Genomic DNA, 25,421 nt, shown 5'->3' with positions numbered 1-25,421 from the left:
GTCTTCCCGGGGCTAGCACCCAGAGCCAGCAACGGAGCTCAGCGTCGCGTCACGTGTCTGCAGCAGCTGCAGGATTGGAGGAGCACATTTTAGCGCTGCGGTCTAGGCACGGACGGTCCCGCCCAGCTGCCAGAGGAGCGGGGTAGCGGAGAGAAGAAGCCACCAGAAGAGCGTGCAGGGGAGGGGGCGGGAGGGGGGTGGGGCAGCCTTAGCCACCCACGGCCTGGAGCCTGGGAGGACGAGGAGCGACGCCAGGCTACCCGCCTCGTCACAACTTGCCCAGACAAGACACGCTTTATCTTGCACCCTGGAAGAAGAAGGAGCCGGCCTGCCTCTCCCTGCTCGGTTGCTCCTCGCCCTCCGCGAGCCCCGCCTCTGCGCCAGCAGCAATCCCGGGATCCGAGGCCCCGGTGACGCCTCGTGGCTTGCAGCGCCCGGCTTTTCGCCCAGGAGCGCGCAGCTGGGGTGAGCCGAGGTCTGGGATGCTCCAGGCGCCCGCGGGCTTCTACAGCACAGAGAGCATCTCGCATCTCTGCGAGCTAAGTCGGGCCTTCTTCCCCCACTCTGCCTGCTGAGATCCGCAGCGCTGCAGATCCGCCGCGGCCCCCAACCATCTTTTGCTTTCCAGGATTCGGCTTCCCGAACCTTTGTCTTTTCGGGTTCAGCAGGCCTGCCGCACCAGGCGGTGTGCCCAGCACAGTAGTCGCCGCACAGGGTCGGGGAGCCAGCCTGGGATGGGGAGCAGGGCGAACAGGGAAGTATGCCCCCTGCCTTCCTGTTCCGGCCATCTTGTGGTCGAGATTCGACCTAGGGGGTGAGGATGGCTAACCACAGGTACCCTAAGCTCCCGTGGTGACCGCCAAGACTGTAGCCTGGCCGGCGCGCGTCCGCGTCCGTACTGGGTGTGCGGGGGGGGGGGAGCGCGCTAGCCCCCCCCCCCCGTTCAGCTGGCGGGTCTTTGGAACAGAACAAGGGTTCATCCCTTTAACCGGCCAAAGGCAAAGAAAATGGGAGGGATATGGGCCTGGAGGCATTATCTCCTAAGAGAAGCACCTAACTCACTCAGTCTTTTTTTTTTTTTTTTTTGGTGGTGGTTGTTTTTGTTTTTTTGCTTTTTTGTTTTTAAATCCTAGCACATTCCAAATGACCTTTCCTTTTTCTTGCTGCACTAGGTGCTGGCAATACAGCGGTGAGCAGCACACCTCTCCTGTTCCTGCTGATCCCGCCAGCCCAGTGGATGGAGCCCAGAATCCACAAACCTGCCAGGTTGGTATCCCAGAGCTTCAACAGATGGGGAAACTGAGGGCCAGGGTCAACAGATGTGTTCTGGGTCAGGCATCAAGTACGTGGAAGACTCAGTCTTGAAGCTGTTTATGTGCTTGGGGCTTTTATGCTAGGTTGCAGTAAAATCTGTTTTTCGTATAGCCCCAGAATCTTTTGAGTGCATGGCTTATATGAAGTGTGTGTTTTATTTCCTGGGCACTTTCCTATGGTTTTACTTACAGGGAAAGTACTCATAATAGTTGTTACATCTTAACTTCAAGTTAGTTACTGTGAATTGTATTTTTCCTTTCTTCTGTTCACGAATTTGGTTGTTAGGAAAGAAAAAACATTCCCTGCTGGTTGGTCCAAGCAGGGCCTCCCTGGTGGATTGAGGAATGCCTGGCTTTTCCTCAGCTCCTTGATCTCCGAGGTGTTAACCACTGGCAGCCTCCAGAGGACCCCCACAATGAGAAGCCTGGGGTCTGCAGGTCACTGCTAGATTTTTAAAGAATGCAGCACGGACACAAATTTGTAAGGTAAATACTGTACCTGGTAAACTGGGTAGAACGCTGACGGTTGAAGTTCCCATCCGTTTTTAACTTCAACATTTTGAGAAATGCTTTTGGAATGACAAACTAGTGCGTATCCTGGGCTAGTTACTTGGTTTGTGTTTTAACAAGATGTCAGAGTTAAGCTGCCAGTCCACAGAGGAAAAACAATCCCTTTAAAAAGTATGTTGAATTGTAAGACTAATTTGAGAAGTTTAACTCTGCTGGGTTGTAATACAAAAAACACACTCTTAATTTTAAACGTACAATTCCGCTAAAATTGGCAAACGTATACATCCATATATTTAACACCGCAGTCAACATGCAGTATGCCCTGCCCCAGATTTTCCTCCCGCTCTTACGCTCTCAATTAACTTTATAGCTCTGTTGCTACACATTTCCCAAATGTGTGGAAAAGTTAAAAACGAATGTATATGTCTCACCTCAAAACCTAACGCTAGCGTAGGGGTGGATAGCTAGAAGACCACAGCTGGAGTGAAGGTCCTGGAGACGTGACCCTCGCATGTTCCGGAGGCTTTCTGGACCATATCTTTTGAGACCAGGGAGGGTGGTGTCAGGGGAGGTGGCGGACAAGAGATGCCCGCTCCGGGTGGATGAGGAGTGTGGGTCTCCGGCTGCTCCAAGAGGTCTTCTCTCGTCCTTCTGGTCCCGCAGGTACCTGGGCGCATGCTGAACGCGCGTGGGCGGACACGCCCTGTGCTCCAGGTCGGGGCTGGGCGCTGCCATAGCAACGTCCTGGACGCCCAGATCTTAGGCCGCCGCCGCCGCAGCGGGGGTCTGGGCCTTCACCGGCTCACGAGGGGTGTGACGGCGGCGGCGGCCCCAAGGCGGCCCGGACCAGGTAGACTACACTGCCCCGCCCCTCCAGCGCAAGCCTAGGCGGCGGACTGGCTTGCAAGCATGGTAAGATGCACGAGGCCGGAGGTGCCTGTCCGGGATGCAGGGCGGGGACGCGGGGGTTCGCTGGGACTCTGGGCTCGGAGCTCTCCCGCCTCCCGCCGCGCTCTCTCTTCCTCCGCAGCCCTTCCAGAAGCACGTCTACTACCCTCTGGCCAACAGCCCCGAGGGGCCCGACGCCTCTGCCGCAGGCGCGGCCCCCATGGCCTTTGTCCCCCCCAGAGCGGCCTCGGGCCCCCTGCCCTTCTTCCAGTTCCGGCCGCGACTGGAGAGCGTGGACTGGAGGCGGCTGAGCGCCATCGACGTGGACAAGGTGGCCGGCGCTGTGGATGTCCTGACACTGCAGGAGAACATCATGAACATCACCTTCTGCAAGCTGGAGGACGAGAAGTGCCCACACTGCCAGTCAGGGGTAGACCCAGTGCTGCTGAAGCTGATCCGCCTGGCGCAGCTCACCATCGAATACCTAATGCATTCGCAGGAGTTCCTCACCTCACAGCTAAGCCTAGTGGAGGAGAGGCTGCGCCTGAGCCTGATCGACTACGAGCAGAGCAAGCAGCTGCTCAACAAACAGGCTAGCGAGATCAAGCTTCTGAAGGACGAGTGTAAACGCAGGAAGAAGATGCTGTCCACGCAGCAACTGATGATAGAGGCCAAAGCCAGCTATTACCAGGTGGGACACTGTGCCGGGCCAGTTCACTTTAGGGGAACTAGCCTTTTCATTCTTCCCAGAGATTGGTTCCTCAGAGAAAACACTCATTTTAATCAACAGAGCAAGTGTTTCATTGCCTTCTGCAGCCACCAAGGAATTGGTAATTACCTACTGTTGTCTGCAGGGCTTATGAAGTTACCCAAATGTTGGTTGTTGAACCTGTTTCCTCCTTATAACAGATGTTGTGAAAAAAATCAGTTGTGTACAAATTGCTATTGAGGTTGGCCCCCAGATGACCTGGAATATGATTCAATATGTGAAACATCCCCCCCCCCTTTAATTTGAAGTGTTTTCCAAATGACAGAGACCAGACGAACCAAGTAGAAGTAGAACCAAGAACCTTAATGAACCCATCACCCAGACCCTATGACCTACGTTTGCCACACTTCTGTATCTCCTTCACCCTTGTTTTGTTCCAAAATAGGAACCATCTCACAGTGAGTTACAGACTCCCGAAGATTTAATGTGTGTAGTTACCATTTAAAGAATGTAGTTAAATGTAGTTCGATGTAGTTAGCACTTAAAGAATTCAGCACCTTTTGGACTTAATCATAATCTGTCTGTTCGAATTAGACATTGAATCCAGGATAAATATTGCAATGTTGAAATCAATGTACAGGTTGAGCATCTCTGCTTTGAAATGCTTAGGACCAGATATGTTTTGGAGTTTGGAATATTTGCATTCATCTCACGAGGTGTCTTGGGGTTGGTACTCAAATCTAAATATTTATTTGTTTATGTGTTTGTGCCTGTGTCTGAGCCTGCATGGTCACGTGCAGGTCCCCAGGAGGCCAGAGAGTGTCAGGTCTCTTGGAACTGGAGTTACAGGTAGTTTGTGAGCCACCTGATATGGATGCTGAGACTCTAACCTGGGTCCTCAGCAAGAACAGTAAAGGCCCTCCAGCCTATGGGATGCAAATCTAAATTTAAATTTAATTGATATTTCAAATACCACTTAGAGTGATGGCCTGGAGTTGGTTTTATGTATTTTTGGTTTGCCTATGTTTTGACTGAGACCCATCACATGGGCATGGAATTTTATACTTTGGGAGAGATGTCTAGGCTTCAGAGCATTTGAGGTTTGGGCTTTTCAGATTAGGCTAAAAAAGAATAGTAAACAACAGGTTGACAGAATTAATTTACTTCTCACACATTTGGGATACTCCTTAAGTGGCTTCAGGTGGTCTTCAGACTAGGGGACCTGAGCAGACTTCAGTGTGGCAGACATGGTCTAAGGCAGAGAAGTGATGCAATTCATAGTGTGTAAAACACATCTCACAGAAATTGAAAGAAGTGTATTTTAGCTTGCAGAGCAGTTGGGAAAGAATGCTGTGAGGAGACCAGGGAGTGAGTGGCCTTGGGTAAACAAACCACCTGGAGGCACTCTCTTCAAATGACACTTGATGTCCTCAGAGACCTGTTTTACAAATGCTGTTCAAAAGTTACATACCTAGAAATAATGGTATGATTACTTTTTTTTGTACAATGAATGGAATCAGTTCTTCTTAAACATTTAAAGTAAGTGTATCGTTCTCTAGTTTGGGTAGTAATCTAGTGAAATATTAGTACATCTAGCAAAAAGTTATATCTTTCATTCTCTCAATCACCTTAGAAATAATTGTTAGTGAAGATTTTCAAACATGAATCATGAGTGGGGGGTGTAGCTGAAAGCAAACAAATGAAATATGAATGCTGTGTGCATAGATAAAGCGAAGGACTTTATTAAACCAAAGACACCTTTCCTCTGTTAGCACCTGGCCGACTCTGAATGCCAGTGTTGGCTGTGTTGGGTCTTCACGTGGGACAGTAAGGCAGAAGTGACTACATCATCTTTTCCTCCTTAGGTGTGCAGGTGCTCTGTCCTCCTAAGCACACCGTGGCTTATGAAGACTTCAGGATGACAGTGTCACAGTTAGACCGCACGGGTTTGAATGAAATTACAAGTCATTTCATCTCTAACGTGGATTTCCTCCCGGGAGAGCGGGACATGAGTAGCAGCTGCCTGTTAGAGGGAAGTGTGCCATGAGATACAGCAGGCAGGGTGTGAGGGCTCGGTGGACACGCAGACGACTCTCTGGTGATGAGTTATGCTTCCTCTTATCTGTTTGTAAATCCTTAGACCATGTTAGGAGCTCAGTGACGGTGGAGGTAAAGAAGGCTGGGGTTCAGCGGGGAAAGCCCCAGGGCGAGTCAGGTGCCCAAAGACGACAGCGTGAATGGAGAGTGAGTAGCAAAATTGTTGGAACTAGGTTATATTTGGTCAGTAAAACAATTTAGGGGAAGAGACTTGATTTTGTTTAGTCATTTGACTTTAGGATACAGTTGGGCATTTTAATCATTAGTTAAAATTAATTAATCTATTGCCAGAAAAGTAATCCAACCTAGGGCTTTGTCCTGTGTGTAGGGAGCCCTCTACTGGAGCTTGGGCAAACTACACCACAGAAGGAAACTGACCATCACTTTGCCAATAAGCTACTCAGTCAGCTAGTGTTCAGGTTCCTTCTCCAAGCTGCAATGCTGACTGGCTTGATCTTGCACTGGTCTTGTGCTGGCAGCCATGGCTGCTGTGAGTTCATGAGTGGCTTCATCATGTCTGGGAGACATTGTTTCTAAGGAATCTTCCTCAGATCTGGCTTTTACAATCTTTCCGCCATCTCTTCCATGATGTCTCCTGAGCTGGGGTTACCCCATATCTTTCATGCCACGATTGCACTAATTGGCTCATCGTGTCAGAGTGATTATCATTATGACTTACAGCTGGGTGACACTGTTGATGACTTTCCTCCCTCAGCATCCTTCATAGCACCTTTCGGCACTGTGAAAGCCAGCCAGTGGGGAAGAAACTTCCAGATTAGTGCCAGCTTGGTTTACTCATGTCCTATAATCAAATTGTGGGTCTTTCAGTCATGTTCTAGTAGGTAACCAAGAGCACTGGTAACATACTGTATTGTTTTGTGGGTTTCTGGGATCCCTACACACACACACACACACACACACACACACACACAACTCTATAGGGTATTCTCACACCTGTCATGCGGGTTTTCACTTGATAACCCAAGGCTTCTGGGAAGGAGCCTTATCCTTCTGTGCAGGATAACTAGATAAACATCAGCTGTAGAATGGCCAATAAGACATACACATATACATGCACATACACAGTAGAATTTTATGTATCTGTAAAGGAAAATGAAATTATGAACTTGGTAGGCAAACTGATCAGTGTAATTTTACTAATTACAATTATAGTATTTTATTTTTTGTAATTTTAGTAATCCAGGCACAGAAAAGCACACATTCTTGCTCATATGTGGATCATAACTTGAATCTTTAGATGTGTGTGTTTGTCGAGGAGTACCTGTAGAAGTCAGGAAACTAGAAAGAGAGACCGTTAGGGGAGGGGAGGAACGTGAGGAGCGTGGTGTAGCGAATACAGATGGTGTGATGGGCGTGGCAAAGGGAGGAAGGGGTTAAGTGGGGAGGGGCATGGGAGGGTAGAACAGAATTCTCGGAAGATAACGCCAAGGATGTTTGAAAAAGTCACATGGAAACCTACTATTTTATAAGTTTCCTAGTATGTGTACACACACACACACACACACACACATACACACACACGTTCTTAAAAAACATGTTTTGGTTTTATGTGTGTGGGCCCTTTGCCTGCATGTATGTCCATGAACTACATACATACAGTACCTGTGCAGGCCCGAAGAGGTAGTCACATCTCCTGGAATTGGAGTTACAGACAGTTGTGAGCTGCCATGTGGGTGCTGGGCATCAAACTTGAGTCCTTTGTAAGAGCAGCCAGTGCTTTTAACCGCTGAGCCACCTTTCCAGCATACATGTGCGCGCGCGCGCGCGCGCGCGCGCGCACACACACACACACACACACACACACACTTAGATTTTTTTTTTTTTTTTAATTTAGACATGTCTTTTCCTGGCCAAGCACTCCTCAAGGCCTTCCTTGACCCGCCAGGATTGTGATGTTTTGGAGGTTCTGATTCCAGAGGTATGGAATGAGCAACTCCCTTGTTAGGGAATAGCCACACCTTTCTGATGCTGGTGGTTTGGGGGAGGAGTCAACAGAATCAGTATTCTGCTGGAAAATGTGAGTTAAATGAGTCTGTCTATCCTCAGGCTTCAAAAGGAGTCTTAGCTCCAGATGGACAGAAGTTCTCTCTGTCTCTCCCCCCTTCCCTTCCCGCTCTCTCTTTCTCTCACATTCTACCATACCTTCAGTCTAAGATAAATTTGTTGAGGACCTGTTTGCATTTTCAGATTATAAGAAATTCCATGACTTAGAAGGGTGCTGTCAGGACTAAAAAAGACAGGAGTGTGTGAATCCTTTCCCTCCTGATGGATATATTCCATTCCATGGCCTTTTTCTCCTGGCTTGACTGGCAGACTGATAGAAATTGAAAAATGTGGGACTGCATCCTAGCCCTGCTGCAGAATCGGGTCACATGCTTCTGCTTCCACAGGGAACAGTAATCAGGAAGCTCTCGAGGGACCCTGGGGGCTCAAATCCCAGACGGACTTTTCTCTGGGCTACCAGCTCACAAAAAATGACATGGAAACATTGTTATTAAGAAAGCTCGCCTATAGCTTAGGCTTATCCCACTAGCTCTTATAACTTAAATTAACCCACATCTTTTAATGTAAATCCTTTTATGTGGTTTAGTAACCTTTACTCTGTATTATCCATCCTGGTTCCTCTCCGTCTGGCTGGTGACTCCACCTTCTTCTTCCCAGAGCTCTCTCTGTCCAGAAGTCCTGCCTGTACCTCCTGCCTTGCTATTGGCTGTATGGCTTCTTAATAAACCAACCACCCTCACACTGTGTAAAGGAATATCCCACAACACATCTCTACTACTGTCTCAACTGCTAGACCTTAGCAAATGGCTGAACTCTTGTGTACATTAGTGTCTGCTCTGTGAAATGGGAAGGTCATCATCCCTACATCATAGTCATTGTTAATGAGGTTTGTGTGGCCAGACTTAACATGTAGTTAGTTGTTGTTTTAGCCAAAACCCGAGAGTGAGGTGGGGAAGCCTTGTGGCAGACAAAACAAACACCAGAGTTGATTTAATACAAGATGAGAAAAGTCACGTGACTGCCAGATTTTAATTTCCCTTCCCCTCTGCAGACAAAGTCCAGAGGCCCTGGACTCTTTGCAAAATGATTGGGCAGACCATGTGAGCAAGTTCATCTTCAGAAATCCTCATCTCATTCCTATATCACTTCTCTATCTCCATTTCCCTTTGTTTCAAGAAATCACAGTAGCCATGTAGTAAAAATTAAATATCTGAGGATGTCCATTCTTGAAGTCTTTTTCCCATTGAGAGTGTGGGTGTGACATGTGTTGTATGCAGCCAAAATCTACCAAAGGGTTACAGTGGCAAGATGTGCTGTCTTCTTTCTCAATGTGTTTTATGTAAAATTTATAGTATACAGGAAAATCCAAAGGACCATGTGCTGAATATCTGTATTTGGAAGATTTTAACAGAAAAATCAGTAAGAAGAGCAGTGGACTGACTGGTAACGAGCATAGAAAGACACATTGAACAGTGTAACTGACAACGTAGTGTGTGCCAGGGTTTTGCTGTATTTCCATCCTCTAGTTTGGGGAAACTTTAAGATTTTAAAAAAGGTATCTTTTCCATTGTTTTATATAAAATTTTACTAACTTTGAGAATTTCATAGCATTTTTTATCATATTCACCTCTCCCAGCTCCTACCAGTTCTACCACCACCCTACTTCATGTTCTCTGTAAAATGACAAAAACCATGGAGTCCAGTTTGTGCTATCCACATATTCTCGGGTGTGGGGCCATCCCTGGAATATGGCCAACTCTCAGAGGTCATACCCTTATTTTCTTTTAATAGAATTTTCTCTCCATCCATTTCCAGAGGAAATCCTTGTGTCCTTGTATTCTCCTGTGTGTTCGTTGTATACCGTACACCTTTGAAAGTTTTCATGGGTGTGTATAGTCATAAGAGAATGTTTTTAGCTTTAAAACACTTCACACCCAAGCACATGCACATATGCGTGTGTATCTATATTAGCTACTAGGTCTGCCATAACAAATGCCATCAGTTAGATGGCTTAAGTAACGGAAATTTATTTTCACACTAGTGGGAAGCTGGAAATCCTACGTTGAGGTTTCAGCAGGGCTGGTTCTGCTACCGTCTCTTCTCCTGCCATGAACAAATTGGTGGTATTAAGATGTAAACTGATATATAGAAACATCACTGGGACTTCCAGAAGTTACCAGAAGGGATGCTCCAGCTGTCAAAGTTTCATTGACTTGTTTCCAGAAGGGCATTTCCACCTTACGTTTGCCCTTTGAGCTACTATCGCTAGCCGACATCTGCATCTTTTAGGAAGATGCTTCAGATCCCCGGTTTGTACTTCAAGTAGATGGGAAACTCACTGTAGACCCTTGAATCTGTCGCTTTCTTTTCAGTGCCATTTCTGTGACAAGGCCTTTATGAACCAAGCTTTCCTGCAAAGCCACATTCAACGCCGCCACACTTCAGAGCCTCACCTTGGTAAGGCATGAACTCTGTATCGGAGTTATTTCCTTCTTGCTCCCTTTTTCCTTTCTCAATGAGATGTGGTCCGGTGCATTTCTCAATCCTCTTGAAGGAAGTCTTATGGGCTGTGCTTATCCAGTGAGTAGATGTTGAACCCTTCTGTGTGTATTCACAGTACCCTGACTGCCGAGCACACAGCCCTGAGCAGGCTGGAGAAGTCCCACTTCAAGTCTTGCTTGACTTACGAGACGCTTAAACCAATGCAATAGTTTCCAAGTGCCAAATGCAAAGAAAATGTCAAAGGCTGTGAAGGACAAAGACAGGGAGAATCATCCCAGGTGATATTTGAAGGCCTCTCTGAGGAGGCTGTGTCTGGATTATCCAGAGAGCAGAGTAATGAAGAAGTGATAGTCTGGTGAGAATCAGGGACTAGAGCATCCCAGGTACAAGGACTGCTGATAGTGAGGGCCAGGAGGAGAGGACAGGAAGGAGACTGGAGGAGTGGTGTGTGGGAAGGCCGGAGGGTTGGGGGACTGATCTCAGGAGGTGATGGAGGCCCTGGCCTATGGGTGAGTACAATGGGGAGCCGCAGGATGACATTTTCGTAGAGAATGATGAGGTAATTTGTACCTTAAAGAGAACATTCTAGCTACAGATGATAGTCTGCAAGGGCCAGAGTGGAAGCTGATAGAAGAATGAGGAGGTGCCTAGAAGTCCCAGTGAGTAAAGGAAGCCTAGACTGGGGCAGTTCCAGGGCAGAGGGAGATACAAAGAGCATGTGTTGGACACAGAGACTACAGAGCTATGACTTAGGGTGAAAGCGAGAGATAAAACAAAGACCTACTCTTGTTTAGGTGAATAGTTTTTGTGATAGAGGGTTAGGGGCGGGAAGAATTTAAAGGAAGGTGGAGACAGGAGAGTTTGTGTTAGCCATGCATACATTTACATCACACATACAAGAGACATGCAACTCACAGCTGATGTTTGCAGATGGAGGCCCAGGGGAGAGGGATCTGGAAGACAGTGGCCTGGGTGAGCCATCTGGTTAGAGGTCAGAAGACCCAAGGCCAATACTAGGCCTCCTAACATTGTTCCTCAAGAAGGGCAGGTAGGAAGTACCATGGGGTGACCTAGGGAGTGTGCTGTCGTGTTCAGCAAGGAGAAAAGTGTTCCTAGAAGGTGGCAGTGGTCAGATCTATCAAATGTTCCAGAAGCAGAGTGGGGTGCAGATGGGGAATTTACCGTTGCCACATAGTCGTTGGCCTTGACGCAGCAGCTTCAAAGAACTCCTAAGATGACAGGTCAGTCTGAGTAGCTGAGTTGGGAGTTAGTGAGGAAATGCCCTTAACAAACGGGTATACACGTTACCAGTGTGTGCTGGGAAGGACGGCAAGGGACCCAAGACATCGCCTCGATTGAAGCGTGGAGATGAGAGAAGATGATCGTATACAGGAATTAGTGTGTGTGGGTGCTGATGGGAAGTAACCGGAAAGTACAGGGAGAAATAAAGACAGCTGTGGGCGAAGGGGTCTGTGGTTTATCAAGGAGTCAGTCTTCCCACTGTTGGAGTGTTCTCAAGGAACGCAAGGTCTCCTCCTCCTGCGGGCAGCCTCGTGCCGTTGTAACCTGCGGAAGTGTTTTCGAGAGAAGGGCTGCTTTCCTCCCTCTGGGGCCAGTCTGTTTCTCCTCGGCCCATTGTGCTTTGTAGTAGAAGCAAAACAGGCAGCAGAAGTTTTCATTCTAAACCACAGACTGCGGAGACAAGCAAGCGGTCTGAGGGAAACAGGGCAATGTTGAAGTGTTTGGAACTGACCTCCATTCTTCAGTGTGACACTGACCTCTGTCTCTCTGTTTCAGTTTCCCATTCTATCTCATACTCGTGTCAGAGAACACGTCAGACTCTGAAATGAGTATCACTTCTTCAGGTCATCTCTGAGGTTCTGACTCTCTGCTTTGGTTCCCACCCCTTTCATGTCTACACTCACAGCACATGTATGCCCATTCAGTCATGTGTACATCCTCATGTAAGTACATGGACATACTAAGTACCCCTCCCTCCACTTGTTGCCTCCTCTGACACCTTTTCAGTTCTTCGCTTTGGCCCCAGTTGGCAGACGACCGCCCGAGTCTGCGTCTTGAGTCCCCTGCCCTCTGTGCGATCCATGACAGGGACTTGAGGAAAGTTGGGTGGGAGACCAGACAACGCGTATGATGTCAGTGTTGTGGTACTTGTAGGTGGAGCCTCTGCTTCTCTGTTTTTGAGTGAGATGGACATCTCTGAAGGAGTCCAGAGCACCCGTGGTCATAACAACCAGGATTGTTCCCCGAACAGGGCTCTCACACTGTCCCTGTTGAATAATCAACCTTAGTTAGTACAGTGAGTGGCTGAAAGAGGTCACTAAAATTAATGAAATGTCTGGTCACATGAAGGGCTCCAGATAAACATGGGATTGGGCTCATAGCATAAAATAAGTAATAATGTCCCGAGTGAGAGCATTTCTGTTATCTTATCCATAGAACTATGCCCTGTAAGGTTTTTTTAGGCAAGTTCATGAGAAACTAGATTTTCTAGATTCTGACTAGGTTTTCTGTCGCAACAGAGTATAATACAAAGGCCCAGACCGACAGACTCCAGAAGGAGATCGACATGTTGAAGGAACAGCTGCAACTCACCAGATCTCAGCTAGAGTCTGCCCAGCATGCCCACGCAGTCCGGTTCTCTAAGGTAGGGCACAGAGTTCTGTACTGGAGAGGATGAAATTACTGGTACTTTAAAAGATGCAGGGAAATAGGGATGCTGGCTTTGGGGTATGTGTGTGATACGAGTTAGGATGAAGCTACAGTTTGTTTTGAAATTTGCCTGTTTTATCCCGGAGCCTTTAATGACACACATTAAAATAATTCCAGGAATATGAAATGCAGAAAATGAAGGAAGACGACTTTCTGAAGTTATTTGATAGATGGAAGGAAGAAGAAAAGGAGAAGTTACTGGATGAAATGGAAAAGGTTAAGGAGATGTTCATGAAGGAGTTTAAAGACTTAACTTCTAAGAACTCAGCATTAGAATATGTGAGTATCTATCTTAGAAGTTCTCATGGTATTATTGCTTTGAGATACAGTGTTAGCATGACCCCATGACCCAAGGTTCAGCCATGTCACCATGCCCAGTACACACGGCCTCTCCTACCAGGAAGACTGCGGCACATAGGAGGCAGAGCAGACAAGAGAAATGGTTTTGTTATGAGTGGGCGGTCTGTACAGACTCTAGTACAGAATGCCTGTTGGATGCGTTCGCTCAGCTCCCAGAAGAAATGTGCCCTTCCTTATTTGGTTAAACTACAAACCCTTCCCCAGATTCTAGAATGCTCCAAGTAGTGGATGGAAAGGCTGACACAGATTACCAAGGTGGGAGGAGGAGGAGGAGGAAGAGGAGGAGGAGGAGGAGGAGGAGGAGGAGGAGAGGGGTGGGGGAGAGAGAAGAGCCCTTGCCTTGCCCCCACCTCACCCCACGTCTGTCGTATGAAGAGGATTGGGTCTCTGAAGTAAGCAGGATATGGCGAGCAGGCTCTGTGCTGTGTGGGAACAGCTGTGGTGCGTAGATGTGTGTCACAGAAGATTCACTTACTGGGGCTGGACCCTTCAGTGCCTGACAACCTAGTTCCTTTTGATCTGAAAACTGGAGAAAAGGAAGAGAGACCCGAGGGCGATCCTCGGGCTCCCTCTAGAGGACGACAAGTTTTGGGAACAAAACTAAAGGCTTCTGTGGAAGGGACACCCACCCAATCCTGTCATTTCCTTTCCTGCTCAGGTTCTCGTCCAACACCGTGTTGGAGTTAGTCACCTTGCTCCTTAGGCTTCCTTTGGTCTGTTTTAGTGTTTCCATCTTGTTATTGATGAACCTGGCGATTTAAGGAAGTTTGGGTTGTTTGTATTAGACGCCTTGCCAGGAGTTTATCATGATTAGTCAGAGTTTATGCGGGGACCATCTTGGATGTGATGTGTCACCTCGTCACACCATACCTAGTGCACACGTGATCTTCATGCTCTATGGCTTTTCACTTCTGCCTTACCAGTAGTGTTGGTGGGAACACACTTCTTAACTGAAAAGCCGCTTTGCACACGAGTGGTCACTGTGAGCACACAGTGAGTAGGCTCCCGCCCTTCTGTCGTTGATGTTAACTTGATGTTAACTTGTTGCTGTATGGGATTGTTATCTGTTTGCTTGTTTGTTTATTTATTGCCATAGTTAACGTTGAGGAACTTAAAACATTTATGCCCCTACTGGATTTACTGATCTGGCCCCCGATGGTGTTGGCTTTCCATTATAGTGTCTTAACGTCTTAGGACTAGCTTTCACATGGCATGGTGATATGCCCTTGTAATTCAGCACTCAGGAGGCTGAGACAGGATAAACAAGAGTTCAAGGCCAGCTTGGGCAGCATAGCAAGACCTGCCTCAAAATAAAAACAAAAATACAAACAGAAAGAGACAGACATACCCAGTTCCTCTCACAAATGTTATGTGCCTGTTAAAAATGTAAAAACACATTGTCAAAGGCCAGAAAGTTGATTTGGGGCCAGAGAGGTCGTTCAGAGAGTAAAGTACTTGTGTGTAAGCCTGGTGTCCCGAGTTCAGTCCCCCAAACCCACATGAAGGTAGGAAGAGAGAACAGACTAACAATTGTCCTCTGGCGACCACACATACACTGTGCCATGCCCTACCCCCGTCATAAATCACTTTTTAAAAGTTAGTTTTCCTTCCCATTTCTTTTTTTTTTCTTTTAATATTTATTTATTTATTATGTATACAGTGTTCTGTGTGCATATACACCTGCAGGCCAGAAGAGGGCACCAGATCTCATTATGGATGGTTGTGAGCCACCATGTGGTTGCTGGGAATTGAACTCATGACCTCTGGAAGAACAGCCAGTGCTCTTAACCTCTGAGCCATCTCTCCAGCCCTTCCTTCCCATTTCTATCTTGCATACACTCTGATGGAAACATCAAAGATCAGAGAGCCGTGGGAGAGGCAGGAGGCAGCGTGCGAGGAGGGTCGGTTTAGAAGGGCAGGAAGAGCTGAACAGGGCTTTGGGCCCTCCAGCTTTTCCGCTGTGTCAGTTAGACATGTCTCACATTTCTACTGGCGATGTTTTCTTCATTTATAGCAATTGTTAGAAATACAGAAGTCCAATATGCAGATCAAGTCCAACATAGGCACCTTACGAGACGTTAACGAGTTTAAAGAAGACCGTCTCCCGCATCCCCAGGATTTCCAAAACGTGCTGCAGCTCCTTGACAGCCAGGTACGATATGTGGGGGGTGGGGGGGTGGGGGGGGATTGTAACCCACGGATTCAGTAATAATACGTTTAAAAGCCTTGGGGTCACTGAGCTTGCTCACAGGGTAAAGGCTTTTGCCACCAAGCTTCATGGCCCAGGTTCAAGCCCTGGGACCCACAGGGTAGAAGGAATGAACCAACTCCCACAGGTTGTCCTCAGACCTCCACACGTGTGCAGTGTCAATCAATGCTTGACCTTACATGCACACACACAGATGCATGCATGTACACACATAATAAATAAGTCTAATAAAATATTAATAAAGTAAACCTGTGAAATGTTTAAATGGTAAGGGCATTTTGAAATGTGGTTGCTGTGTCTTGTTTTAACGCTACGTCTTGCCTGCCTCCCTTAAATGTGCCTTCTCATTACAGTTGGGTGCACATCTATCATCGTCCTGTCTTAGTCTTTCAGTGACCCCCCCCCCCCCCAAGCACACACACATACACTTGCAGACCGTTCAACCAGCAGCAAGGCCTTGTTCTCACCAGACTGTAACTTACGGTGATGATGTTCCCTCTGCCCCAGGATCCTCTTACTGGAAGGGTTTTTCTCAGCCTGTGGGGTGCAAGCCTTTTGGGTGCAAATGACCCTTTCACATCAGATATTTACATTATGATTTATAACAGTAGCAAAATCACAGTTATGAAGTGGCAATGAATATGATTTTATGGTTGGCGGTCACCGCAACGTGAGGAACTGTATTAAAGTGTCACAGCACTGGGAAGCTTGAGAACCACTGTTCTGAAACATGGCTCCTTGTTCCCTGCCACGGCCCTGCCGCTTTCTCTGCTGGCAGTGAGCTCTGCTTTCAGGGTCCGCCTCACACTTATTCCCCAGCATCGCTGGAACAGCACCTCCACAAGGCTTCCCCAAATCTCCTCTAGACTATATATACCATTTGTTTGGTCCGATCTTAATTACACGCAGTCAGTAGTTCTCTCTTCCTTGTGTCCACCCCTTTCCCGCACAGATCAGGGTGTCCTTCGAATCCTCTTCCGAGGTGCCAGTGAGTGGTTGCTCAGCCAGGTGCCTGGCATGAGCAGGAAACTACAAGTTGGCTCATACTCTTGACATTTACTTCCCGCAGACTGTAGTGTCTCCCATGAACTCAGTTGCCTGTTTAGAACCTTAGACCCAGGAACCTTAGTTCTTTGCCTCACCCCCCAGAGTCCCTGGAGAGGAGAGAACCTCAATTGAGAAATTGCCTCCATAAGATCCAGCTGTAGACAAACCTGCAGGGCATTTTCTTAATTAGTGGTCAATGGGGGTGGTGCCCTCCCTGGGCTGCTGGTCCCATCCCTCGGCTGGTGGTCCTGACTTCTATAAGAAAGCAGGCTGAGCAAGCCATGGGGAGCAAGCCAGTCAGCAGCACCCTCGATGGCCTCTACATCAGCTCCTGCCCCCAGGTTCCTGCCCTGCTGGACTTCCTGTCCTAACCTCCTCTGACAGTGAACTGTGATGAGCTGTGATGTGGAAGTATAAGCCAATAAACAAACCCTTTCCTGCCCGAGGGTTTGGCCATGGCGTTTCATCACAGCAGGAGTGACCCTGACTGTGTCACCTCCATCCCCATAGTTGTGACAGACTCCCCTGGCCCCACTTTCTAACATAAATACTGACTACTCTGTAACAGAAATATCTGAAAATGCCAGCTAACATTTTACTAGGTCGTTGGGTTTCATAGGTACCCAGCGAAAAGCAAGCTCCGGTGTGGAGCAAGTTTCTGCTGCATTACTGTTACAGACAGATCACTTGTCTTCTCTCCTCCAGGCAAACAAGTGGTCAGATCGATTTCAGGTTCTCAACGAGGAACACAGCAGGGAGAAGGGACAGGTAAGGCTGAGAGTGAGACCTCCCTCTGGTCAGACCCCAGCCCCGTTCTCTCCGGTGCTGAGGGTGGAGCCCAGGGCCTCGAGCTCAGGCAAGTGCTGTGTTACTAAGCTACACACACACACACACACACACACGCACACGCACACGCACACGCACACACACGCGCACGCACGCACGCACGCACGCACGCACGTTGGCCATTTTTGAAAAGAATTTCTAATTTACTCAATAATGATGGTGGTATTTTCCTATTTAATATTTCTAGAGAATGTGTAACAAGACTAGAAATATTTGTGGCTTTCATAAAAAATTAACCACAGCTATTCCTTTGTAGTGAATACTCTTCCATTCTCTTTCTGTATTATAAATGTTTTGAACTATTTTGTTTGTCTTTGGAGAGTTTCACACATGTATGCCGTGTATTTTGATCTTACCCATTCCCAGCTCTCCGCCCCCAGCTCATTCTGGACTTGGACTTCACCACCATGTCCCCTCTTCCTGCCAACTTCATGTCTGCTTTCTAAAATCTGTTTAAGAAATAGCCATCGCTTCCAGTTATCGCTGCCCACATGCACACGGGTGTAGGGCCGTCCACTGGGCATGGGCGACCTGCCAGGGGCCACATCCATGACAAAAATGGCTCTGTCTCCCCAGCAGTCACTGTTCCCAGTAGCTCTTCAGCTCCAGGTGGGGTGTCATGAGCTCCTCCCCATCCATGCTGGATTGGTGCCCGGCTTTTTCTTAGGTAGGCAGCCACAGCCTCCTTGAGCTTATGAGTGTACCAGCTCTGTCATACCCAGATGGCGCCGGAGCCTGCCCCTTCTCTGGTCTGCACTCAAGCTTTCTCGTTTCTCTTGTAGACTGCTCCCTCACTCTTTCTCTAAAGCTCTCTGTACCTTCACCACGGGGCTGCTTGCAAATGGCCTCGTTTTCTCTTCTCCTTTTTTCCACGTTTTCCCTCCAGGCTGCTGCCAAAACTTACAGCTTTCCTGACCTGTTGGTTTTCTCTTAAACTCTGATTAAATTGTCCTCATGCTTCCTTCTGAGTGTGATTTTAAATTCTTTTATTAACAAGACTAAACCCAAAGAGGAGACCAGTTTCCTGGGTAACATCATGCCCAGCTGTTTTATAGATGGAGCCCGCCATCTCTGGCTCCTACAGTTTTCCTGCCCTCCCTTCCCTGAGCCTCGGGTAGGGTGTGTGTGTGTGTGTGGGGTAAATGTCCTGTCAGGGATGGACACTGCAATCACTTATCCTCTGTACTTTGATCAGCTGTGAACCTTTTTGTATTAACCACGGCCCACTGCAGACAGCTTCTCTAATGAGGGTTGAGAGCCCTGTCAATCTAAAGGTATAAAGGAGGTATTTAGAAGCATTTGCTACCCTGCCCATTAGCAAAATCATAGCAGGAAGTTTTCCCCTTTCCTCCTCTCCAACCACAATTTCGTGGCCTAATTTACAGCCCCGGGCATGGGCCCCTTCCTGTGGAGCAGGCCTTTGATCTGATCATAGAGTGGTTGGTCGCCCCTAACATTCATGCCACAGTTGCATCAATCTGCACATCGAAAGGTTCCATTTCCAGAAATGTAACCCCCCACATATAGATACAGCCTTACAAAATTTGCATTTGTACTTTCTAGAGAACAAATGCTTTATGCTTAAAAATATCCTTCAACATCATTTTATTGGCTATATGATAATCTTACTTAGATGTTTCATCTGTTCATCATTTCTCTGTTATTGTGGGTTTTTTTCCCACATTTCTGAGCTGGAATATAAATAAAAGACTGTTAACATTAAGAGTCTAATGAAAACAAAACTTTATTATAAAAGTGATTCCTGTTCACTGAGTACATCAGAAAATTCATTGTTCATGTTTTCACTGGGACAAAGCATCTAAAGTAGGTGTATTTGAGAATATCTTAAGATAGGAAATCTTGTTTATTTTTTTAAGAAATATTATCTTTTGTGCCCTCTGTATTGCTAACAGATCTTTTCTGCATAGAGCACACTGTTTCCTCATCCACACATTCCCTAAAATGATGTTCCTTTATATATTTAGTACTAAGTACTTCTTTCATACAGTATTAAGCAGAATATCATATTCCCAAAGATTTGATATATATAGTGTGTGTGCATGTATGTGTGTTCATATGTCACGTGGTCATATGTGCACTGTATGCGTGGGCACAGGCTGATGTTGAGTGTGTCTTCACTGTCCACTTTATTTCCTGAGGCGGGATCTCTTGCTGAAGCTGGAGCTTAGTGACGTGGAGAGTTAGTTCAGGCGGTTGACTTGCCCCAGCGATTCACGGTCACCCCCTCCCAAGTGCAGCAGCCTGCTCAGCTTTGACGTGGTGCTGGGTATCTGAACCAATGCTTGCTCTTTACCCACCGTTCTTTCCAGCCTCACCCTGGGCTTTTTTAATTTTAAACACGTGGAAAGCCTCACTTGTTCTTCTCATGGCTGCTTCCCCCTTATCAGCTTTCTACTCCCCGGGGCAGACTGTCACACATTTAGGCCCAAATGGTCCACATGAGTCATCTCCCACTGTCTGTGGGACCGGAGTCTCAGGCATGACTTGGCTGGGACCCCAGCCCATGAATCCACAAGCTGTGCTCAGAACATGTCCTAAGCTGTGTTCTCCTGTGGAGCTCTTCATGGTTAGCCTGGGTTAGCTTCCAGAAGCTGCATCCCTCCACGGACGTCCCCAGCATGGCCGCTGACCTCGAGGCCCTCTGGGAGTGACACTTGTTTCTGTCTTCCTCTCTGAGAAGGGTCTGGAACTTCTTTCAAAGGGCTCACGGAGCAAGACAAGCCGACTCAGGATAGCTTCCCCAATCATAAACTGAAAGTCAGCAGATGTGGACTTTAACTCTGCCTGTGAGTTTCGCTGCATTCTGCTAGAAGCGCATCACAGAGGCTCCATCCAAACCTAAGACTGGGTTGTGCGTAGTCGGTGTGCAGAGACTCATGCCTGGCCAGGGCGCGCTGTTCCTTTGTCCGCTGGTTCAGCTGTTTCAAAGCTGCTTGCTTCCCTGTCTCACTTATACCCCAACAGAGCGGTGAACTCAATCCAACGCAGTCATCTCCGCCTGAGACCTATTAATTATTCCACATGGTTGGCGCCTGCTCTCCCCACAATGCGCACACTGTGCTTCTCTGTTCAGGGGAAGTTGCCTGTGCCAGCTTGTTATTGCTTTACCTAGGCTCTTGGCAGTCTTTTCTTTTTGAAATAGCCTTGGCAGGAATTCAAAGGGAGTCACAGATAATCCACGGTGTGACCTTCTGACCCAGCCTGAGAGCCCAGGAGGTGCGTTATGGTCACGCAGTGACAGAGAAGGCTGGTGTTATGAGTAAGGCTAGGGAAGACGGCAGAGAGCTTGAAATGGTGCCACACACACACATACATGCACACACACACACACACACACACACACACACACACACACACACACACGGCTTCGTGAGGTAGTTTTTTGACTATCTTGTTTAAGCTCTCTGAATCCCCCTCTCATCATATTCCTGTCTGTACCTTTGTAACCATTCTTGATTGAGGTACCACAGTGACGACACCCCCTGATTTTTTTCCCTGGGTTCCCTTGCTCCTTGGTGACTGGCGTAGCTCCTCAATTTGGTGATCTGGTCTAAGGTCCTAAACCTCCACCCCAAACCCTGAGCATTTTTACTAGAATTTCTGATTTCTAGCTAAGCATTTCTCAGAAGACTTCTGTGGGTCATGGGGACATGCCCTTCCAACCGTCTGGAAGTGTTGAGAAAGTTTGTTTTTGTTTTGTCTTGAGACAGGGTCTCACTAAACAGCCTGGCTGTTTTAGAACCCACAAGTAGTTGGAGCTGGCTTTGAATTCACAGAAATCTGCCTGCCTCTTGCCTCCCAAGTGCGGGGATGAAATTCTTGCACTACTATGTCGGAAAGTTCTTGACGCTTTGTTTCTTGGAGAAATTCTTAGAATCCACCCGGCTCTGAGGAGTTCTCTTCTGGCTCCCCACATGCTTCAGCTCAGTGTTTCTACGCGCACTTTCAGAAACACAGAACTTCACAGGCAAGACCATGCCATGGGTAGAGCCTTGACTCTGAAGCCGGGTGTGGAAGTTCAAGGTCAGGCTCTGTCCGTCCCAGCTCTCTGAATTTGAGTCATTATGTTACCTCTCCAGACTGAGTCTGTACTGTGAGTCTCCACTGCACTTCTGTAGCATCATGGAACAAACAAGATCTGGAGTACACGGCATCATAGTGAGTGTTGATTTAAAAACACACAGCCAGCTGGGGAGATATAGTTCAGTAGTGGTGGCAACGCCGGTGGGGTTTGCTGAAGGAGGCGGAGCCAGGAGGATCACGAGTTCAAGGCCAGCCTGGGCTCCACATTTTTTTTTTTTTTTACCACAAGTGTAATTAGTATCATGAGTGTAATTAATGAATAGCATGAGTGTAAATAAATAAATAAATAAATAAATAAATAAATAAATAAATAAATAAATAAATAAAAGAATAAAACAAAAATGCCCAAAGGTACATACTGCCCTTCCAGGGGACTTAAGTTCAGGTCCCAGCTCCCATACCAGGCGGCACACAGCTGCCTGTGCCCAGCTCCAGACATTTCTAGCCTCCACAGGTACCCACACTCATGTTGCACATATCCACACATGCATACACACATACACAAGTTAAAACTAAATCTTTCAAAAAAAATAATGGAAAATGCCCATCTGGACACTCATGCCCTCTCATGAGAGAAACTCTCCCCTGGCATTAAGTTTCTGTGTCGGTGTGTGGGCGACCGTGACGAAAAGCCCCAGTTTGGAGGCCCCCCCCCCACCTCCGTATCAGGAGTGAGATGCACAGTGCCCTGAGTACCAGTTACCAGCTGGTTTGTGGTGTTTTTCGTTACCCTAGATTATCAGAAGCGATTTTTGTGTCCAGTGTATAATCTCCCTGGCATCAAGTTTCTGTGCTGGGTTATGACGACTGTGAGGCAACGCTTGGCATAAGCAGCTTAAGGAAGGGCCCGGTGGTTCACAGCTGAAGGATGCAGTCCACCCCAGGGGAACCAGGGAGGCAGGCGCTTACGGCCAGGAAACAAAGAAGTGAATGTCACTGCTCAGGTCCCCTTCTGCTTCGTATTCAGTCCAGGACCTATCCCATAGAACGACGGCCACGTTCAAGGCGGGTCTTCCCACTCCAGTGAACTCCAGTTAGAAAATCCTTAGAAGTTCATTTCTGCGGTGACTCTAAATTCCATTAAGCTGACAAGATTAACCATCACGTGGGCTGAGGAGCTGGCTCAGCAGTTAAAAGGCTTGCCACACACACAAGAGGACAGACGATCAGGTTCCCACACCCTGAGAAAATGCTTAGCGGACGTGGTGGCCCACCTATAGTTTCAGCCTCAGAAGGCTATCAGGATTAGCCATATCAGCCAGTTCGGGGTTGGATTGAGAGGTTCTGCCTGAAGAAGATAAGGAGTGATGGAGGAGGATGTCAGTGTTAACCTTGGACCTCCACATGGACATGGGTACACGTGTGTGTACTCGCGTGCATGTGCACTCACACACATGCACACTGAGACCATACGTACATACAAGTAAAAGGAAGAAAAAGAGATTAACCGTCATAGTCTCTAAAGATGAATCAGTGTGCATTTCACTGCCATTTCCCTCCATTCATGTCTCCCTTCTCCCTCTGTTCCTGAAGCTCCTACATATATGGACCAGTGATTATGCTGATTGCTGGGGTATAAAATGAATCAAATGAACTCTCTGGCCCATGACTACCCGATTGAGCTGGCATGTTACATGTGGATATGAGGGCAGGGCACAGGGCTATATGTAAAGTTCATTCTGGAGGTGAGACCCCCAGGAAAGACCCCTGTCCTCAGTCAGCAAGCAGCTGTGTATTACTTGATGGAATATGCTCAAGTTGACTCACGGCCCGCCTGATCAGCTTTTCCTGTCTCAGATCATAAACTCCTGGGAAGGGTGAATTCTAGCACAGCCAGGGCCTTGGCATGCATGGACTGAAGATTTTCTGAATGACTCAATGCAGAGAGACTGCAAAAAACCAGCAGAGAAGTCAAGACAAGCACATAAAATCTGCAAAAAAGAGATCGTGCATGTACCTTGCAGACTAACGCGCTTCCCGATTGTTGTTCCAGCTCCTGTCCAATATCGAGAAGCTTCGAACCTCAATGATGGACGATCTAAGTGCAGATAATATTTTCTACAAGAGGCGGATAGAAGAGCTAGGCCAGAAAGTGCAGGAGCAGAATGAGCTGATCCTCAGCCAGAGGCAGCAGGTATGCCTGGAGGAGCCGCGCAGTTGATCTGAGGACAGTGGTTTCGGATATGGCATCTTAGGTTGAAGATGATCGAAGTCAGCTCTTTGCTCCCTGAGATTGCTTGCAACAGTAAATGCATTAAAATAAATTGTCCCCAGAGCTACTTGAGACACAGAGATGCCTCAGACTGCACATTTGAAGGTAGGTGAGACGTTTGCCCATGATCACTTGGAGAAATAGCCAGGTCCGTGAGTGTTACCTTTCTACAACTCCTTCCTCTGTCAGGAAGGCCATGTAGGGGTGATTCAGTGAAAAGGTTAATTTACCAACAACCGTATCAGGCTTTGTTCAATCTGTCCATCTCTAGTTTAGAATACGAATGGCTAGCCGACTGTTTTCTCTTTCACAGATTAGAGAATTTACCAGTAAACCATACATCAGTGTTGGTGAGCTGAAAGGTAAGTGCACAGGATCCCTGTGATAAAGCAAAGTGGCTTGCTTGACAGCATTGGGTACAGAAAATCGGGCCTGCTGATTTGTGTCCACTAAAGCGCCATTCTACTTGGTATTTTTATTTGGCATATATGTCCTCATGTTATTTTAATAATTGAGAGATCTGTTGCCATAACCCAGAAAGTTGAAGAACTAAGAAAAGCTAAACTCCCATTTAATATTTTATATATAACTCAGTCAGTAATTATGTGCACAGTGCTGGTTAGTGGTCATTTGCCTCTTCAAAATTTTTTAAATTGTTATGTGTACGAGTGCTTTTGCCTGCATGTATGTATGTGTACCATGAGCATGCAAGACCAGTGTGGAGGCCAGAAGAGGGCATCAGATCCTCTGGACAGAGCTGGAGTGACAGATGGTTGTGAGCTGCCATGTGAGTGCTGGGAACTAAACCCAGGTCCTCTGCAAGAGCAGCAAATACTCCTAACCACTGAACCATCTTTCCAGTCCTGCCCTTCATCTCTTGATTCGTACACATAAGACAGAGTTAAAAACCCAGAGCCTAGAAAGAGTTTGAGTTCAACCCCCGTCCCTGGCACGGCGTGTCTTTGTGAGTCTGCATTCAGTGTCTTCATCTCTAACACTGGCAATCAATAGTACCTTAGCTAAAGCTTTGACTCAGGATGAAACGGAAGAACTCACTTGAGGTACAGCAGTGGCACCCCCAGCGCTGGCTGTTAGGACCGACATCAGGCCGTTCTAAAACACCGTAGAGGTCACTGCATTCCCTCCCCGCAGCTGTTGAGGGTTAGAGCTTCCTTCTAGGCGTGGTGGCCGTACTTAGGACCGACTGCAGCAGTGGCCTGGCCATCTCCACCAGTCACGATCTGGATCAGAAGGGAAAGTGGAGCTAAAAGCTAGACTTCTGCCCAGAGATCCCAGGCTTGGCCAGGGTGGCTCAGACTGTTAAGGAATTTTGCTTGCTTGAGGGACACTAGCTGGATTGGTAATGGGACACACAAGCGGGATTTCCTTCCATCTTTTTATGGGATAAATGTTTGGCAAAGAAGAGGGGCTGAGTTCATGATTCCCTTTAGCTTCTCTTAGAATAATGAGAGCTCAAGGGAGAAGAAATATAAATTAATGCTGATTTAAATATAGGTAGTTGTCGTCATTCCAAAAAGAAAGAGAAAAAATGAGCTTTAAAAGAACTTGAGTCAAGCACACTCCGCAGAGCGAGGTGCCCTGTGTCGCAGAGTTTCTCCGGTTGTTTTACTGGTGGCAGAATTTAGGATGATTTGCTGCCAAAACTTGCTTCTGTCTTACAGTTTTCATTTTTAACTTGTATTTTTGTCATTTCAGGGAATTCTCTAACCTGGCAAGCATTGGACTCTAGATCAGCTGGCCCTGCTGCACCCAGTAAGTACCTGTGTAGGTTCAAGGTCTAAAATAGCTTTATGCTCACTTTTTCTTGCTTACTTAATTTTTTAGAGACTTTTGTTCTTGGAAACAATA

At 47.3% G+C, this 25,421-nt stretch overlaps 1 protein-coding gene across 7 annotated transcripts in view; it reads left to right on the top strand.

The window, feature by feature from the left end:
• Positions 1-70: 70 nt before the first annotated feature.
• Dzip1 (DAZ interacting zinc finger protein 1) overlaps positions 71-25,421 on the top strand; it is a 51,361-nt gene continuing 26,010 nt past the window's right edge. For 3 of the 7 annotated variants that reach the window (XM_076545558.1, XM_076545556.1, XM_076545555.1), the window contains exons 1-13: positions 132-465; positions 1,173-1,266; positions 1,600-1,799; positions 2,487-2,735; positions 2,854-3,402; positions 9,915-9,999; positions 12,585-12,709; positions 12,892-13,053; positions 15,149-15,286; positions 17,096-17,158; positions 23,334-23,474; positions 23,866-23,914; positions 25,269-25,325. In XM_076545558.1, coding sequence (XP_076401673.1) covers positions 2,733-2,735; positions 2,854-3,402; positions 9,915-9,999; positions 12,585-12,709; positions 12,892-13,053; positions 15,149-15,286; positions 17,096-17,158; positions 23,334-23,474; positions 23,866-23,914; positions 25,269-25,325 — 1,372 coding nt within the window. In that variant the 5' untranslated portion in view covers positions 132-465; positions 1,173-1,266; positions 1,600-1,799; positions 2,487-2,732. Of the gene's footprint in view, positions 466-1,172; positions 1,267-1,599; positions 1,800-2,486; positions 2,736-2,853; positions 3,403-7,458; positions 7,556-9,914; positions 10,000-12,584; positions 12,710-12,891; positions 13,054-15,148; positions 15,287-17,095; positions 17,159-23,333; positions 23,475-23,865; positions 23,915-25,268; positions 25,326-25,421 lie in introns of those variants that run through there. The other 4 variants (XM_076545562.1, XM_076545560.1, XM_076545557.1 and 1 more) reach the window with 3 other exon arrangements.

The sequence above is a fragment of the Peromyscus maniculatus genome, chromosome 9 (assembly GCF_049852395.1).
Source record: "Peromyscus maniculatus bairdii isolate BWxNUB_F1_BW_parent chromosome 9, HU_Pman_BW_mat_3.1, whole genome shotgun sequence".
Lineage (NCBI taxonomy): Eukaryota > Metazoa > Chordata > Mammalia > Rodentia > Cricetidae > Peromyscus > Peromyscus maniculatus.
The sequence above is the reverse complement of the archived record's forward strand: the minus strand, read 5'-3'. Positions and strand labels throughout refer to the sequence as shown.